Source organism: Doryrhamphus excisus, linkage group LG17 (assembly GCF_037039965.1).
Source record: "Doryrhamphus excisus strain RoL-2023G ecotype Guam linkage group LG17, RoL_Dexc_Guam_v1.1, whole genome shotgun sequence".
Taxonomy (NCBI): Eukaryota; Metazoa; Chordata; class Actinopteri; order Syngnathiformes; family Syngnathidae; genus Doryrhamphus; species Doryrhamphus excisus.
Genome location: NC_136373.1, coordinates 16,820,333 through 16,838,674, shown reverse-complemented (window position 1 = coordinate 16,838,674; position 18,342 = coordinate 16,820,333). Strand labels below are relative to the sequence as shown.

Here is an 18,342-nt window from a genome sequence, read left to right as displayed (position 1 = left end):
CCAGAAAAAAACATTATAGACAATGTAATACAGTGAAAGTCGAAAAACTTTAATCAATAACGTGTTTGACATATTTGACACTGAACCTCACAATAAAGAAGCCGAAATGAAAAACAGTACTGTCTAAAAGGGGACACGGCAATCAAAAATGAAAACTTTCATTATTGTTCCAAATGATTTACCTTGGTCATTACAAAAGAAATCTCTCATCCACCTGACTTTTGAAGGCCAGGTTCTTCTTCCCAAGCCAAAGGCGGATCCTTTTAAAGATCTGTTTGGGAAGTTCATTCATTTCATAATGAAGTTTATCTCAGGAAAATAGTACAGAAATACTAACCACTTGCTCCAGGTACGTCAGCACGGCCGCTAGTACGAAATCCTGACAAGCCAGATCGATGATGCAGAAGAATAAGGTGTCGAAAATCAGCAGGGTGCCCTCATGTCCGTAGAAGAGCACGTTGCTGAACGTGTAGGCCTCGTCTGGGATGACAAAGGAGCTTTAGGAGAATGCATCACGGAAGAGAAAAGCAGAGGACAGCACAGATAAGATACCGTTGTAAAAGATGCTCTTGTCATTTGGTTCCAGGAACTCCATGCCCATGATCCTCTCCAATGTTAGCTTGTCCCTCACGTAGTAGTCCATGTCAGGGTGAGCCTGCATGAGGGACAAATAAGCCTGGAAATGCACCACCAACAACGATATCGGCGTCAGACTAACATGATCGATGACGGATCCCAGGAAGTGGTTCATGGTGTGGTACGCCCGGATGTTTTGCTCAGGCTGGTTGGCTAAGACCGGGTCCATCAGCCGTGATGGTCTGTATCTCTGGAAGAACGCAGTCAAGCATTTCAAATGTAAACAATTTCACTTAGAACAGGGCTTTTCCGAGTGTGAGGGCTCTTAGCAGCTCGAGAAAAAATAAGAAAATACATTTTTCAAACCTGCTAAGCCAGGGGTGTCCAAAGTGTGGCTCAGGGGCCATTTGCAGCCCTCCAGCAAAAATGGGAAAAATAGAGCCAACGGTGTTGAAAGTGTTGTCTTTACAATATTAAAAAAAAAAACATTTTGTACTAAGCTAACATCAGTTATGTTAAACTGGACTGAGTGATCCATCCTAATATCAATAGTATCAATACCAATGGTAGTGCTGTATCCGTATCGGATGGATACTAGTGTCATGAGAGCGATATTTTATTTTATGTTTAGTTGTTCATATTGTTAGATTTTTATCTATTTGTTTGTGTTCAAAATACTTGGAAAGTTCTGAGTGGATTTGAATTAAATTTTCAGGAATTGTCGGATATATGGGATATGGAAGAACTGATTACGTTTTGGAGGTGATCTGGATCACCATCTGGATCCAGGAATTTTTTCAAGGAGACTTTAACATTGCAAGATAGGACAACTTTTGACATTTGTGCATATAACTCCACAAGAAATGGTCTGCGCTCCTCCATTGCTTCTCCAGTTGATATTGTTAGATGTACGGTTATGTGGTGAGACAAGTAGACACCGTAGTGAAGGACTCCTGGATCCTGTCATAATGGGAACGCAGCTGGGGGGAAAGGGCCACCTGGAAGGTCTGGATGTCCGTGTTGGGAAGAAGACCTCGTCGGCCACACCTTGACTCCTTGATGCAGAAATACAGAAAATGACAACCTGCTGAGTAGAGAACCTGCTTCCGTATTGGCTCCCCACATTTAAGAATATATTAAATAATAAGAAAATAAGTAAGAAAAAAAAACGCATTAAAATAAAAAAAATAACTTTAAAAAGGTAAAAATAAAATAAAACCAAAAATACATAAAATAAAACAAAAACACAAAAAAACTAAATATACGTATGTATAAATAAATATTTTAATAAGACAGGAGTAGATTATAAGATAAAAAGAATGAATATAAAAATCAAAATAATAAAATATAAACTACATAAATAAAAACCAAACAAGACAAAAATCTAAGGAAAAATAATGTAACTATAAAAATTATAAAACAAAACCCCAAACTTGAAAAGTTCTGAATGGATTTGGATGACATTTTGGGGGTGAGCCGGATCCCCGTGTGGATCCTGGAATTCTTTACCATTCCAAAATAGGACAATTTTCGGCATTTGTACATACACTGTACAACGCCGCAATGAATGATCTGTACAAAAAAATAGAGAACAAGGTTCTACAACCGTGATCCATGTAGGACTATTATTTTGGTGTCAATCATATTATTTTTAGAATGTGTGGCAGCCGGCCAATAAACAGTCGCAGGCTGTAAACGGGCCACACCCCTCGTAGATATGCAAAGAATTGCGTCAATGTCAACGGCAATGATGTCAACACATACCGCTTCTCTCCTCAGGTTGTTATTCATCTCCTCCATGTTGATGTCAGCGTGGCCGTGCACTGAGCGCCCGTGGATGTAGTAGCCAAAACAGCGGTGAGGTAAGAGCAGCACTGAAATCTGCCCAAGACAAAAGACTTTTTTACATTGGGGGGTGGAAGTGCGGGTGGGGGTGGGCAGACGGACACCGAGATTTGCTGTTTCGTAACTCACATTGCTTATGGAGCAGAGATCCACAAACTGGCGGATTTTGTCATCCACGCAAATCTCATAAAAGACCGACACAATGACCTGTGTGGATGTAGGAACACATGTTGCATGGCACTTTTTACAGTCGGTAACGTAAAGCGAGAAATACGTCACCTGGAGAAACCCAATGCCGAGCCAAAGTGGTGCCGCAAGGCCGTAACGCAGGATCCGGCTGTGTGAAAGTGTGGAAACCTGGGGGGGCTGCTGGGTCAGAGGCAGGGGGTCCTTGACTGTGAACTTTGAGAACCCCAACACCTGAAAGGTATTATGAGATAGTATAAACGGGCAAAGCAGACAGCTGACATAATAAAGAAAAGAGACTAAGAAGTACTTCAAGGAAGAAGAGCACAGATATGATTTGAAAGGTCGGCCATATTTTGCGCATGGTCTGGATCTCGTTCCACTCGTTGGCCACAAAGTATGTCCTCCAGATGCTGACGGGGCAGGGATCACGTTTTTGCTGACCCTTGGCTAACAACACAAATGCAGGATACAGTAAACAGACATGAAACAGGCACAGCTAAGAACCATTTCAATACCTGGCACGGCCTTGCTGGCTGTGGTGCGTGGTCTCTCCCAGTCAACAAAGAAGACGTCAACAGACAACTGCAAGGCCAGCTTGTGGAGGAACTGGACCGCCTGGAAGGACAGAAGACAATGATCCGCATACTGTCAGGATTTGATTGATGTGATATGGGTCAAATTGATTTGATATGTTCAAAGGTCATAACCAGGTGATGTTAGATGAAATATTTAGACCTATACTCTATTCTCCTCAGAAAAGAAGACCTGGATATCACATACATATGCACTTTTGTCCAGGGGTCGGCAACCTGCTACTCTGGCTTCGGCCACCTTGTTGCATCTCTCTTTGCCGAGCGCTGTGATTGTGTTTTTTAACCACCAAAGTAGGAGAAATGTGCATTTTCACATATAGGGGTCGGCAACCCGCGGCTTCTACTTCCTTGTTGCGGCTGTCCTCACCAAGCACAGTAAGTTTTTAGTCATTTTAGACATTAGTCTTGGGGTCGGCAACCCGCTAGTCCGGCTTCAGCCTCCTTGTTGGGCTCTCTTCACCGAGCGTGGTGATTGTTTTTTTTAAACAACCAAAGTAGAAGAAATGTGAATTTTCTCATATAGTTTAGTCCTGGGGTCGGCAACCCGCTACTCCGGCTTCAGCCTCCTTGTTGGGCTCTCTTCACCAAGCGTGGTGATTTTTTTTTTTTAAACAACCAAAGTAGAAGAAATGTGAATTTTCCCATATAGTTTAGTCCTGGGGTCGGCAACCCGCTACTCCGGCTTCAGCCTCCTTGTTGGGCTCTCTTCACCAAGCGTGGTGATTGTTTTTTTTAACAACCAAAGTAGAAGAAATGTGAATTTTCACAGATAGTTTAGTCCTGGGGTTGGCAACCCGCTACTCCGGCTTCAGCCTCCTTGTTGGGCTCTCTTCAATGAGTGCGGTGATTGTTTTTTTTTTAACAACCAAAGTAGAAAAAATTTGCATTTTCATATATAGTTTAGTCCTGGGGTCGGCAACCCGCTACTCCGGCTTCATTGTTGAGGTTGTTGAATTTTAGAATGTGTAGCAAAGCCTGATTTTTGTGGGGTGATTATTATATGAATATACAACATATTTCTGTGTGGCTATGTTCCGTCGACTCACCTTGAGAGCAAAGGCACAAATGATGTATGTCACCAAGTGCTCCTCTTCATGAGGCTGTGGAAAGCTCAACGTCACCCGCGTTTGGGCCTAAACACGCACGCAGGGGGAGAAATATATGTGAAAAATGCAAGGATGGAGCCCAAGTCAACCGTGACGAAAGCTGACCTTGCACAGCATGAGCCAGTAGAACGCCGTCCCCACTGAGACCATGAGGAACACGTTGGCCAGATCTCCAGCGTAAAACAAAAAAAACATCAACACGACCTTCAAGAGGGAGGACATGACACCAACATCAGGGTCCACTCAGGGGAAACGGACATCTGGGATATCACGTGACAGTCACCCTCAAGTCAATAACAGATGAGGCGATCCTCCTCCTCCAGCTGACCGTCTTCAGCACCGATAAGACCACCGCCAGACCAGCCAGCACACACTGAGCAGTCTGTGCACACATAAAAAAACTCACCAAGAGGATATCAACCAGTCATCTTAGATCCAAGGCTAAAGTCATCACACAGCAACTTAACACTCAAAAGGTAGCTAAGAAATTAAAATAAACTATTTTGCCTTTTTCCCATAATGCATTTCTTCCCAGCAGAGCAGTATACTCAATAAAATGAACTATAAGTAGACTTTTTGCTAAGGGCAACCTTGCCAGGATATACAAAAATTTATCATCGACAGTAATGTCCATTTATCATGATTTTGCAACTGTAATAACTTCTTATAAATGTATTTTGGTTCTTATTTTTGGGTGCCTGGAACGTCCTAACTGGATGTACATTACCGTCGCCACTTTTCTGTTAGAACAGTGCGCCCTTTTTAGGAAAGAGATATGCTCAGCTGATGCTAATTTTATGTATTCTTAGCCTAAATTAAGCTTTTCCAGCATAAAAATGACTTACATGCACTAAAATATATAAACTGTTTCAAGCATTAAAGGATGTTGATGAACTACACTGGCTACTCGGTGTCACTGATTGTTGTTATAATAATTATTGCAGATTTGAATGATTACACAACAGACAATAAGAATACTAATCATCATTATCATAATCACCGTAATAGCACTGTTGTGGCTATACTCCAGCGACTTAAATGGCTCATTTTCTCTCATTATATTTACTATGTTGGGTAATATGAGTGTAAAGGTGACTGTAGGGCTGTTATTCTCTGTCTCGGGGGGCTCTAATAATTGCAAACAGGTTTTCTATGCTCTTAACTATTGAAATATTTCATTTTTGAATAAGGAAACGGACAATGCAGTCAAGTTCAAGCCAGTAAGCGGTAGTACTTTTGTCGTACTGTTTCTACTCACGTTCACGACGTGGACCTTGTACGTCACTGCGGTCGGCTGCAAACATCGAGACAAACATTAATTAAAAATGGCGTTTTGGGGGGATGCTAGGATGTCTTCAGTTTTAATTTAATTTCCCATGATTATATTCAAACAAAATTTTATATAGATAAAATATAATGTGTGCTTACTTACGTCATCCATCATGAATGTCTGCAATAGTAAACAACAGATGCCAACGCCCCCACAAAAGGCAAAAGGATCATGGGATTCAAAAGGCACGCGTAATAAAGTCACAATACATCATATAGGTGATGCTTTACATACATAAACACAATGACTGTCAACAGTTAGTGTTAATATGAAGGCCCTAGCGCTTGGTCGTTATTAGTAACCAGTGTGCCATCACCTATATCAGTAAAATATGGTGGAGGTAGTACGATGATCTGGGTCTGTTTTGCTGCTTCAGGAGCGGGAAGCGTGATTTCTGCTGTCTACCAAAACAGTGCATTTTCAAGGCATTGTTCATATCGAAGTCTTAAGTGCGCGTATTAATCACGCAGCCACCCAATTAGCATAACAAGCATAGCTAGCATGAGGTTGTTGAAGTTGAAATACCGAGCATGACAAGATAAGTACATGCATCTTTGGCGCATCAGATCTGGTTCCTGGTTCCTCCCCAGAGGAGACGCGCAAGAATTTTTGTACGTCATCACCATGATTTGTGAATGAACAACCCTTTCTTCTGCAATGTAGTCCCCGCTGTATTGTTGCGTTATATTGTAGCAATACTGTTTCCGCTTTTTTCCCCCTGGATTTTACCCTTGCACATGAGTTTGTCACTTGTGTACAGTATGATTGAAAAGTAATAATACATAGTAGTAATAATAGTAAGACTTTGCAGGCTGATTTTCCTCTGCTCCCTTGAGTCGAGGTCAGTGTTGCGTTGCTCGCTGATGTAGACACTTCAGCTATGCTAACTTGCTTTTCCTGTTGTTGAACTCGCCGACGATGAGGTGGTGTGTTGTTGACAAACACCGGGACACACACATCCATGTCAGTGCGCCCCCCCCTTTTGTGTGTCTGCTTATTCATTCAGGCTCCAGCAACTGTCTAGCAAATGTATATGTCACAGGTTTTATATGGGTTGGATTACTTTAAAGCCTTTTGTAGAGCTTCAACGTTTGTATCCGATCACATCCTGCTGTCCCTTCAAGGATAGCGGGCACAGCAGGAGGCTGTCTGGAAACTGGGACAGTTGGGGACGGTACCTGAGGAGGTGATTATTTGATCAAATGATCAAAGCACCCCCTTCACGGGGCAGGGGGACATCAATCATGAAAACCGATATTAAAAATGGTATATGTCATATAGTTTTTTGTCAGAAAGGCCAATATCGGACATCGCTAATATATATCATAATATAGTTAGCGTGGAACAAAACTCATCACCATAGATTGTGTTCACTTGTGTCAGTGAATTATGTTCATCCATCTGTTTTCCATGCCGCTTATCCTCATCAGGGTCGCTGGGGTATGCTGGAGCCTATCCCGGCTGACTTTGGGCGAGAGGCGGGGTACACCCTGGACTGGTCGCCATTGATGGAAGCAGTAGATCACTGGACAATTTTGCCCCAACTTTTCATTGCTACAAAATTCTCAACAAACAATGGTATCAGTGCTTGTGGTTAGAGAAGATGGGAAAATGTATCATTTATGGATGTAGCAGAAATATGAGTGGTTTAAAAAAATCTCCATATTGATTTTATCAAAGGAGTGTATCGTTAGCATGCTAATATATAACTAATTTATCCATTCAATATTTTTTATATGATAAAAAGTTCCTTGTTGATACAAAGTCAAAGATAATTACCATGAGGTGTATTAAAATACTGTTTCAGGAGCATCGCCTTGTGATGTGGCTTCCTATTTTCTTGCTGAAAACTGGAAACAACAGTTGGTGTTGAGCTAACTGTTATCTGCTAACACATCTACATGTCTCAACTTGCTAGCTCACGCTTTAGGCGGGAAACTTTTATTGTCTCCTCTGTTTCCTGGTTCCTCCGGAAATGTCCGCCCCTTTAGAATCGTCCTGATACGGTCCTCGTATTTCCGGGCCCAAAACAAAAACAAACACTTCAATTTGAATGAAATGTCGTCTGCTGATAGTTTAAGTAAATTAATACCACATATACATTTTATATTGTCCTATAGATCCGGTCTATGAATTTGAAAGGCTTGTAAAGTTAATTTTCTAAGCAGTAATTTAACTTGATGTGGTCCAACACTCAAAATAAATCCGATACTAAATTGAAGATGAAGTAATCCACCTACCGAACATGTAGAATGAAAGTACACCGGATATCGGTGTTTAAAACTTATGTACGGGCTGGAGAGTGAGCCAAAGAAATAAACACTTCTTTAAAAAAATCTTTAAAGATGTTTTCATCATCTTTGAAAAAGCAAACTGTTATAATTGGGCCTCCCGTCCACTGAGTGGCGTTATTGTGTTGTGTGGAACACTTGCATCGCCCGAGGGGAAGCGAGTGCAACTGAGGGTATAAATAGCTTGATACGTACTTGTTGTGGTACTTTCCGGACCAGACAGAAGGCGAGCGCGTCGCCTCGGCGCTCGGCTACCTCGTCGGATAACGGCTCGTAGTTAGGAGCGGCATTATCAGCCTGTCTTTCAGAAAGTACCCCCCTGTGTCAAAAATGAGAAGCGGCGTCGTCAGATTAAAGGGACTGGATAAAAAAGCGGGCGCGGAGGACATCCGACACTTTTTCCAACGCTTCCACATCCCGAGCGGTGGCGTCTACATCCTGGGAGGAACGCAGCGTGAGGCGTTTATTGCCTTCGCCTCCGAGAAGGAGGCTGGACGAGCCGCCCGCTACACTGGGCGTCCTCTTAAAGGCTCCAAGGTGGAAATACGACGGAGTGATATTTCAGAACTGGAACACAAGCTAAAGTACTTTTTGAAGAAGAGGAATCATTCAGCCAGTAAGTCAAGTTCAAAGCCTACAAAGACACTTGAAGGGACTCTGGCGCCCTCTAGCGTCCATCCACAGCACCTGTGTGATGGACTCTCTGATCCAAGGACTGTTTTAACCCTTTCCCTCTCGAATTCATATTCTGTTAGTGGATTTGAGACTTCGGACAAGTCTCAAGATTCCTTAAGCTCACCACCTTTTGTTACTGGTGATTGTCCACAGCCACAGAGTCCCAGAATATCTCCACCTTTATTTCCCAAACCAGAAGGTCCAAAATCTGTTCCATCTTTTGTCCCGAGTGGGTGTCCAAAGACCCTTGATGATCCACACACTCGTGGAACCATTCCTCATTGTGTTGCCGGTGGATCTCCTCCGCAGGTGTGCAACAAGCGCCATGATCCCAGGTGTCCAAAGGCTCCTGAAGATCCACGCACTGGTAGAACCATTCCACATTGTGTTGCTAGTGGGTCTCCTCCGCAGGTGTGCAACAAGCTCCACGATCCCAAGTGTCCAAGGGCTCCTGAAGATCCACGCACTGGTAGAACCATTCCACATTGTGTTGCCGGTGGATCTCCTTCGCAGGTGTGCAACAAGCTACAGGATCCCCGGTGTCCAAAGGCTCCTGAAGATCCACGCACCGGTGGGTCTCCTCCGCAGGTGTGCAACAAGCTCCACGATCCCAGGTGTCCAAGGGCTCCTGAAGATCCACGCACCGGTGGGTCTCCTCCGCAGGTGTGCAACAAGCTCCACGATCCCAGGTGTCCAAGGGCTCCTGAAGATCCACGCACCGGTGGGTCTCCTCCGCAGGTGTGCAACAAGCTCCACGATCCCAGGTGCCCAAAGGCTCCTGATGAGCCAGACCATCCCAGAACCAATCCACCTGTCGTTTGCAGTCAGCAACCATCTTCAGAGTCTTTACACGATGCGTTTTTTCTCGGCGTTTTCACCGCTTTGGAACAGCTGCAGCATCGCTATGGAAATGAGCACCAGGACATTTTGCCAGGACTTGATTGGCAGGATCCTAACATGGGTAAACCACCAGAGCGTAGGCAGCAGACTGCGCCGCCGTCGCCGCCACCACCAGGCTACGTGAGGCTCTCGGGACCGCCACCCTCCACCACTAAGAAGGACATTTGTACTTTCTTTGAAGGGCTGAAGGTGCAGGAAGTGGTGGCCAATGTCAAGTTGCAAAACAGTCGCGTGTGCTTGGTCAAGTTTGGGGATGTCGACGATGCTCTGGCTGCTTTAGGGTTCAACCATCGCTCCATGGGGGCCGTTTGCGTGGAGGTACGCACCGCCACGGCGCTAATGTGGAGCGAAGCGTTACAAGAATGTGAAAATGCAGCAGTGAGGCGAGCCAAACTCAACCACGGCTCTCTCGCGGATGCACCAAACCACAAACGGAAGCGCCATTTTGCATCAGAGAACAAGCTGCCGGCGTCGTTGAAATGCAACACCCGCAAAAAGCCCCGAATTAAAACTCCCCCGGCGATTAAAGAGTACATCGTCATGGTGTGCAATATATCTGTTAGGACAACAAAGACAGAATTAAGAGATCTGCTCGGATATCCTCACATGGCAAACTCCAAAATCCAACACTTGCTGGACAAGAACCTCAGCAGGACGGACACGGCGTTTCTCATTTTTAACCAAAAGGACGACTTTGAACACGCACTAAAATACGACGGCTTCTGCATGGCCTCCAACGCTATTAACGTGTCAGCAATTACCAGAGAGAAGATGAATCAGATGATGGCACTAAAAGCCAAACTGAGTCCAGAGTACGGCGTGGTGGACCCCCCGCAATCAGAAGACGACTCAAGAGGGAAGAGGGCGAAGAACCCGAATCCGGCAGCTCAAACGTGCCTGCTGGTTGAAAACCTGCATGCGAATACAAAAGAAAGCAGACGGCACACAAAGCACTTTTAATGAACAGCGAATCCTGCTGCACGGCCGCGGTGCATTTTTACGTCCCACAAACCTGCCGTGATGGCCCACAGGAAGTAGTCAGGACTTTGGAGGAAAACTGTAAATTGCAAAACACAAATTGGATTAGTGCATTAGTTCGACATTCTTTGCGTGTGGCCATGCACTAAATCTCACCTTTGGTTAGTAAGTTTCCTAAGTTTGCCTGCAACAGGCCCTTTTGGACCAGGTTCCACTTCAGTACCAATTGTGGAATTTTTCCAGCACTCTTCCAAACCCTTGAGGACACTTTTTTTTCTTTTTCTATTGAGCAATCAGAGTGAACTTGACAACGCTTGAATAGAATTGTTTATTTCCAATTAACATGTTCCTTCCATCAGATGAAAGGACTGAAAACTCTTTAAAATTCAAAGACTGAAGAAAGGTTTTGTTTTAATAAACTAAAAGTCCAAAAATAAAAAAAGCAATATATACAAAAAGAGCGACTCCTGAATGTTCACCACGGGAAGAATCTTCATGTCTAGAACCTGAGGGGACCGTCGGAATAACGAGATGGACCTGCATGCACAGTAACAGCATTGAAAGACTTTGTTAAAACAGGAAGAAAAGCAAGAGGAAGAAATGGCCGACTTCTTACTCCATCTGCATTTGAATCTGTGTCATGGCCGGAAGGAAGGTCCTTACCTTTGGTTAAAGGAAGCGAAAATCTGTCGCTTCTTGGCAAGCTGGACGACATTGATGAGAACCCCGAGGTCATTGACAAGCTGCTCATACTAGGACCCTGTGGAGAATGGAGATCAAAGTCAATCATTCATACTACATGTGGCTAAAAACTACAGTTCCGTGATGCTTGGAGTGCAGTACAGGGTCTGGATGTACTTGCAAGGATTCCTCGTATCGAGCACCTCCATTACAATCTCTTGCGTCACCCACGGAGACGCGGGAAGGTGGACGAGGCTAGCCGCTATCCAAAGCGACAAGGTAACGAAAGAAGGAAACAGGAAGTCGGACGCTGTCGTAACACGGCAACAATGAAGCCTGCAAGTCAACCACGGCTGCAGCGGGACGCTCTGACCCGCCATTTGTTTTTTGTCAAGGACACCTGTTTGTTTCTCCTATCTGGGATCGCGGTGGACGTCTCCGTGGCAACTGCTGTTTTATCGCAACGACGCCCTGCGAACTGAGCTCCGAGATTTGTCTCACTGTATTATTATGCTGTATATGTACGACAAGATCAATAAATGGCCATCCCATTCGTGTTATTCCAGCCTGTCTACCGGGGTCTCCATTTTAAATGAAGCTACTGCTGTGACTCTTCTACAAAGCTATCATTATTTACACTTTTCCTCTCATTATTATGACTTTCTAGCTCATCTCATAATTTCGACTCTCAAAATTTCGACTTTTTATTTCATTATGACTTTCTATCTCATAATTTCGACTCTCATTATTTCAACTTTTTATCTCATGACTCATCTCATAATTTTGACTAAAAATTTTGACTTTTTATCTCATTAGGACTTTCTATCTAATCTCATAATTTTGACTCAAAATTTTGACTTTTTATCTCATTAGGACTTTCTATCTAATCTCATAATTTTGACTCAAAATTTCGACTCTCGTTATTTCGACTTTTTATCTCATTAGGACTTTCATCTCATAATTTCGACTTTATCTCATGACTTTCTATCTCATAATTTTGACTCATTATTTCAACTTTTTATCTCATGACTCATCTCATAATTTTGACTAAAAATTTTGACTTTTTATCTCAGGACTTTCTATCTAATCTCATAATTTTGACTTCTCATGACTCATCTCATAATTTCGACTCTCGTTATTTCGACTTTTTATCTCATTATTAGGACTTTCATCTCAATTTCGACTTTTTATCTCATGACTTTCTATCTGATAATTTTGACTCATTATTTCAACTTTTTATCTCATGACTCATCTCATAATTTTGACTAAACATTTCGACTTTTTATCTCATTATTAGGACTTTCATCTCATAATTTCGACTTTTTATCTCATGACTTTCATCTCAATTCTGACTCAAAATATTTGACTTATTTTGTAATTTTGACTTATTTTGTAATTTTGACTTTCTATCTCATAATTTCAAGTCTCTCAAAATTTTGACTTTTTATTATTCAACTTATTATTTTGACTTTTTATCTCATTTCGACTTACCATTGGGATAATTTTTTTTCAGTGGCGGAAACGGGCTTCCATAGAGAAGGGAATCTTGTCATTATAAGGGGGTGCAATGAGGAAGTCTCCCTGTGATGCAAGTCATTTAGGAATGTCTACTATACCGTATTAGGTAGGATGAGTATAAAAGGTTCCTACTAAGGGTGTTATTCCATGTTTACAGGGCTGGAATAAAGTTTTTTTAGAATGTCAATAACAGGCTTTCTATGCTCCAACTCCAACTCTATGCTCCTTTGTGGAAAGTCACTTTTGGCGGTCGGGCCTGGAACCCATCAATCGCTGTGATGGAAATATTTATAATTTAGCATTAGGTCAATTGATTAGAACAAATACAGTATTTCTGCTAATGTGATAATTGATTTCCTAGCACAACAACATATGCCGTGTTGTGGCTCCAAAACAGGTTTCTCCAATGGCGTTTCCATGTTAACGGGTTCTGGTTAGACCAGGATACGTCCTTGCACCTGATAAAAGTGTGGGGGGGCACTTTCGGCAGACGCTCAACTGTTTCAACCGCCTTCCGTTCTGCAGAATAAATACCCATAAAAGATGGATGCCAATTTAAAAAGTAGCGGGTGTACTAGTGCAGTTTGTAAGGGTCCAAATGTGTACATGTTGGCAGGTGAGAATGGTGTGAAAGGGATAAATTGCATAAGAAAAGGTCGTCGGCCGCTCACCGCAGATGATATGCTCTTCAGTCTGAACTCCATCAGCAGGTCCGTAAGTTTCTGCGTCACCTTCAGCACCAGCTGTGCATCCTTCTCATTCTCGATCTGGAAGGTATCCTGAAAGCGCACAAACGCAACGTCACGACGAGGCACGGCGGTCCCAGATGTGCTGCAGGAAAAGCCGCCTTACCAGGTAATCGAGCAGCGCATTCGAATGGATGCCGCCGGCTGGCGCTGGCGGCGCGACGGGGGGTCTTGGCATGTCGAACGGCTTCTTCGTGTGCAAGTCCATTAAACTGCCCCCCATTGTGGGGCTTTGGTAGTTGTCAAACATTTCGCCGGGGTTATAGCGACCTGGTCCGTTATTGGCTCTGAAGTCATCACCCGGCCGATCTGGGTAGGATCCTGGACCCATGTTAGAGTCTGGGAACCCGTGATCGGATGGAAAGCCTTGATAGTCTGATGTCTGAAATTCCGCAGGATATTGTTCGTAAGGACCTTCGTTTGGGGGAAAGTCCTCGTGAAACGACTGGTCGTCGAACACTGGACCTGGGAAACAAGTGTGCAGCGGCCCATTTAGCCCCATTGCTGGTGCTGGCGGGGGGATGGCCTTAGGAAAAGCAGTAGCTGAGGACAGACGGAAAAAAAAAGTGAACCCAATATCCCAATATGAAATATTTGATATGGAGAGATTGACTTACAGAATGCTTTGAAAGACGGTATGTTACAAGGCTCCTTCATGACGACCTAAAGGATCACGAGTCCAAGCGTGAGAAATGGGATCAGGATATCCTTCAAAAAAAAAAAAAAAGGCATCCACAGCCACAGTCACTCACCTTGATTTGTCCTCTCCCATCCATCTTCTCCACTTCGGCTGTGATATCCTTAACCTTCTTCTTCAGGGTGGCATCTTTGAGGCACTCCTCCTCGTCAGACGTGACCTTATTAGGGTGTTCCTTTTTCTACATAACGGGAAATCACATTTTTATTAACAACATTCGGATATTTTCAACTTTTTGTTAAAAGACCAGAGTCAGGTAGCGCATTTTATTATTGTATGTACCAACCCCTTCCCCGAGCACTACACGATCTACAAAAAGAAAAGGCAACAGAAGCAAAACAGTGAGTTTAGTTGAACTTTATTCAACAAAAAAACTCAGCAAATTTCACTCTGCAATTTCACCATCAAAACATGCCGGGTTCCCTCTCATCATTGTCGGAGTCAGTCTCGTTGTCAGGTGGCTGTTCAGCAACAATGCCGGCTTTCGGCCAACCCGAAGAAAACCCGTTTGTAACAAAGACCTCTAGACAGGAAGTAACACCCTCTATAGAGAATAAGCCATTTAAGACATAAATGACACCCGTTGCTAAAGTGTGTTGCTGTACATGTTTTCCCAGACGTGTGGACTAGTGAAAGTGACGTCGGGGCTTGGAGTTGATTACGGCTGCAACAGTAGTTGTTATTGATATGATTATTAAGTTGTTATGTTGTGCACCGCCCCACTTTTACTCATGTTTTAACTGTGTATTAACAAATAAATGTTGTATTTTGGTGTGTCTTCTACTCTGTTTACTTGCTTTATTCAACTCCATTCTTCTGTAAAGTGTCTGAGTATTTTGAAAAGCGTAATACAGATAAAATGTATTATTATTATTATTGTGCGAGGATTCAAACCTGCAATGAAAGACTGCATCTTCTGAATGTCGTGTGTGTACTGCAGGTGCCTGGCTCAGCTGCAAATTCTGATGTATGCGACTTGCACATTTCCACAGGAAGTTGTCTGTGACTAAGTGCTACTTCCTCTTTTACAGTGTGACTCTATTTGCAAGAATAAAACTCCTAACAAATTGGTTTTGCACCAAACAAACTGGAAGTCCTCCAGAAGAAGGGGCGAACTGCAGGAATGGACTAAAGGATTAAGGAGTTAAAGTCCTGCTTCATCATCAAACTTATACCAGTCTACCTGGAAAAACTGCTATGATTTTCTCTTTGTGAAATTGTTCTTGTTGTCATTGATTCAACTCCACTGAACTCATCGAACGACTCACCAAGTATCGCAGGTTGTGTCTCCAGCTTTTCACGTGAGCAACCATGTCTTGCAGCAAGCGTGACACCGAGCAAATTTTGCACAGGTAGTGCGGCGGGACGGTCTTACTGGGGCTGCGGTACTCCCACACATACTGGAGGCCTGCGAACATGTCGTATGTGGATTTTGGCAGTGAAAGTCCAAGCACCAGGAATGTGCAAGAGAATTTTGCTTACCAAGCATAGGCTCTATGATCTTGTTCAACACTTTTCCGAGAGAGGGCACGGTCTGGAAGGATGCTCCTTTGGCATACACTGGCATCACACAACAATGGTTAGTGCAAAAATAGACAAAGTGTCAAAAGAAATAAAGAAAATGTGCTTGGGAAATATGGCAGTTTAAGGTCATTTTGTTTTCTTCCATGTGTATTAAATGGACAACCATTCAGAATGCAAGCCGCTGGTCTGCTGTGAGGCTCACACCGCATCCATCGCGGCCACCGGTAGCATTCCATAAGATTGAAATGCCCGTCGTAGGCTAACACAAGCTCGGTGCGACGCTGCTTCGTCTGCATTTGCCGTACGGCAACACGGAAAGAATCCGTTCATGTTCGGACCTTTTTGGTGTCGCTGACATCAGATATCATTAAATAATAAACATGAAAAATAAAAATATAATTACACACGTGCCTTTGGTTGACCAGAACGCGTGTGATCTCAGAACGGTACTTTTATTTACGTCTGACGGGCCTAAAATTAAACCCATTGCACAATTTGAAATGTTCACATTCAGTATCTTAGCTAGCTGGTTGGTGTCAATATGGAGCACCCCCCCACCAGAGCTACACCAATAATTCAATGTCAAGGTTCTGCCTTTGTTTCAGCATGTGAGCACCACTGCCCCATGCTAACGATTTTTGCTATTCAAGGTAAAAAAAATACATAAATAAAATAAAAAAAAAGCAAACCTGTTCTGCTAAATGCATACAGGTTGACAAGTCTGCCACATGGTGGCAAATTTGGGTACAACAAAATGTACTGGTCTCCATTGAACAAGAGCACCGGATGATGGCACACAAGCCCAATCTCTGAGAGTGGACCAGCCACCGCTCCCGTCATGCGAAGCAGAGGGGACGTCAAGGCCCCAAGCTTCGGTTTTCTCAGCACAGGCAGCGGTACCATGTATGGAAGACTTACCTATGTCATCAGCCTGCTGCAGAAACTGCTTTCCCTGTCAGGGGAGGGAATAAGTCCACATAAAGGAGAAAGACACATACAGGCATTAGTGACACCTTGACACCTACTAGCTGTGGACCAAACTTCTCAGCGATGTACACCACACCACATCACATGACTGCCTTGCATCGGCAACGGCCTGTCATGGATACGGGTGTACAGATTCTCACCAAGTGAGAATTGGGTGCATTGGGTTCAAAAGGCTACACAGACACTCGGTGAATGAGTCACGTCAAAACATTGAGGTCGAGACCTCAATCTCAATCATATCATAAAGACATGTTGAGAAAAAAATATATATTACTATAATCTACAGTCCATTAAGGATGCGTTCACACTTGTAGTCTGGTACTATGGTCCAGACCAAAACAGTTAAAATGATACACTTTTGTCAGCAGACTAAATAACGCTCACTCGCCATGGTCATGGTTACGGTCACATCTGCTGACGTCATATCGCGATTGGCGTTCACACTTCCTCGCTCGGGACTACAGTCCGCTGGCAGGCAGACCAAGACCCACCTCTCAGGCAGGCAGTCTCTGTCCCCATGCGGTACAGTCCTGAACAGCGTTCAGACTTGACCAAATGAATGATACTGGCGGAGCAAACGGGCTCAAGCCCGTTTTAACCAGACCAAAAATGACAAGCGTGAACGCACCCCTATAGTATATGGAGTTAAAAAGACGTTTGCAGCATCCTGAATGAAACATCGCACAGCCACCCATTTGCTTTATTAAAAAGGCAAGGTGCAGGTTTATTGGTTACGTTAATATTTGGATATATTTTTAAACATTTTTGCAAATTTTTGTTGCAGCTATACGGTGTGTTTATTTTGTTAATTTGAGGTTTGTTTTTTCTGAACTGGATTGACATAATTCTCTATAGGAATACTTGCTTTGGTTAGAGTCCGTTTTAGTTTGAGTCGGACCTTTGGGAACAGATTCATGACGTTAACAAAGGTACCACTGCATTTTATATTTGCAGCACTTTCCTGTTTTCATTTGCTTTACGGCATTCGTGTGTTTTTCGTTTTGGGTCATTTTGTTTGAAACGTTTGCTCGCAGTTGGGAGAGAATGGGGGTGTTAAACACTCATTTGTCCTCTTTAGTGACAATTGTCCAATTGTCCAAAAAAAGTCGTTCTGTACTTACCTTGGGTTTTTTGCCCTTCTTCTGCTTAAATAGAGCCGTTGTGTTTGGGTTGCCGTTCTTAAAGTGACTGACCGATGCCCCAGACTCCATTTTCTTCTTTCTTTGCTGCTGGTTTAAACAATTCATTCACACAAATTAAGTCACATTAAGAAGAAAGAGTTGAACACTCGTTAAATTATATAATAAGTTATAAAGAAATTATTTCATATGCGACGGCGGTTCGAGTGGTGTTTTGTTTCGTTTGGGGCCTAGTCACGCCATTTTGAAAGGCAGTTTAATGTTTCTAATAGAACTACGTCAATAAGCTTCATGTAAGACAGACTGCAAACCAAACATCATTTATCAGCCTATATAAGCGTTTCGAAATTTACCTGAGATCAGTTAATACGCATGAAAATATCCTTGGATTTCTGGCAGTCGATCCAAAAGACGAAAGCTGTGAGAGGTGACTAAATTGTGTCCATGGGAGATACACCCGAGAAAGACAAGGACAGCCCGGAGATGTGCCTGCTTAAAATGTATGATTATTTTTTCTTTTTACTGAATTGTGGTACCAATATACCAATACCAAAATAACATGAATAA

General features: G+C 43.2%; 3 protein-coding genes across 7 annotated transcripts; 1 reads left to right on the top strand and 2 right to left on the bottom strand.

The window, feature by feature from the left end:
- Positions 1–42: 42 nt before the first annotated feature.
- On the bottom strand, positions 43–8,248 carry LOC131137017 (meckelin-like; the record flags this gene model as incomplete). The annotated part of the gene is made up of 15 exons (XM_078798032.1): positions 43–271; positions 338–480; positions 553–655; positions 719–826; positions 1,515–1,631; positions 2,341–2,457; positions 2,551–2,628; positions 2,701–2,841; positions 2,918–3,057; positions 3,126–3,225; positions 4,250–4,336; positions 4,415–4,513; positions 4,593–4,691; positions 5,568–5,603; positions 8,126–8,248. Coding segments are annotated over 15 exons (1,572 nt in total), but the record flags the coding sequence as incomplete, so codon positions are not given.
- Positions 8,069–11,748, top strand: rbm12ba (RNA binding motif protein 12Ba). The gene has a single exon (XM_058084470.2). It carries the CDS (start codon positions 8,261–8,263, stop codon positions 10,463–10,465), a length of 2,205 nt encoding a protein of 734 aa, XP_057940453.2. The 5' UTR covers positions 8,069–8,260; the 3' UTR covers positions 10,466–11,748.
- On the bottom strand, positions 10,797–18,288 carry LOC131137019 (uncharacterized). 5 transcript variants are annotated; one of them, XM_058084492.2, is made up of 11 exons: positions 18,129–18,288; positions 17,758–17,862; positions 16,568–16,601; positions 15,608–15,685; positions 15,394–15,533; positions 14,181–14,306; positions 14,046–14,091; positions 13,535–13,971; positions 13,354–13,461; positions 11,147–11,243; positions 10,797–11,020 (listed from the first exon to the last, which is right to left on the bottom strand). In XM_058084492.2, exons 2-11 carry the CDS (start codon positions 17,845–17,847, stop codon positions 10,983–10,985), a joined length of 1,194 nt encoding a protein of 397 aa, XP_057940475.2. In that variant the 5' UTR covers positions 17,848–17,862; positions 18,129–18,288; the 3' UTR covers positions 10,797–10,982. The 5 variants fall into 5 exon arrangements, with proteins under 5 accessions (XP_057940475.2, XP_057940472.2, XP_057940474.2 ...); XM_058084489.2 differs by having other exon boundaries at positions 10,797–11,243; XM_058084491.2 differs by having other exon boundaries at positions 10,797–11,243; positions 17,758–17,865; positions 18,129–18,287.
- Positions 18,289–18,342: the final 54 nt, after the last annotated feature.

Coding starts and splice junctions, on each gene's coding strand:
- LOC131137019 (XM_058084489.2), bottom strand. CDS start 17,847: ATGGAGTCTGGGGCATCGGTCAGTCACTTTAAGAACGGCAACCCAAAC. Junction 16,602..17,757: donor AGAAGGGCAAAAAACCCAAG/GTAAGTACAGAA, acceptor CTCCCCTGACAG/GGAAAGCAGTTTCTGCAGCA. Junction 14,092..14,180: donor ATGGGAGAGGACAAATCAAG/GTGAGTGACTGT, acceptor GTGATCCTTTAG/GTCGTCATGAAGGAGCCTTG.
- rbm12ba (XM_058084470.2), top strand. CDS start 8,261: ATGAGAAGCGGCGTCGTCAGATTAAAGGGACTGGATAAAAAAGCGGGC.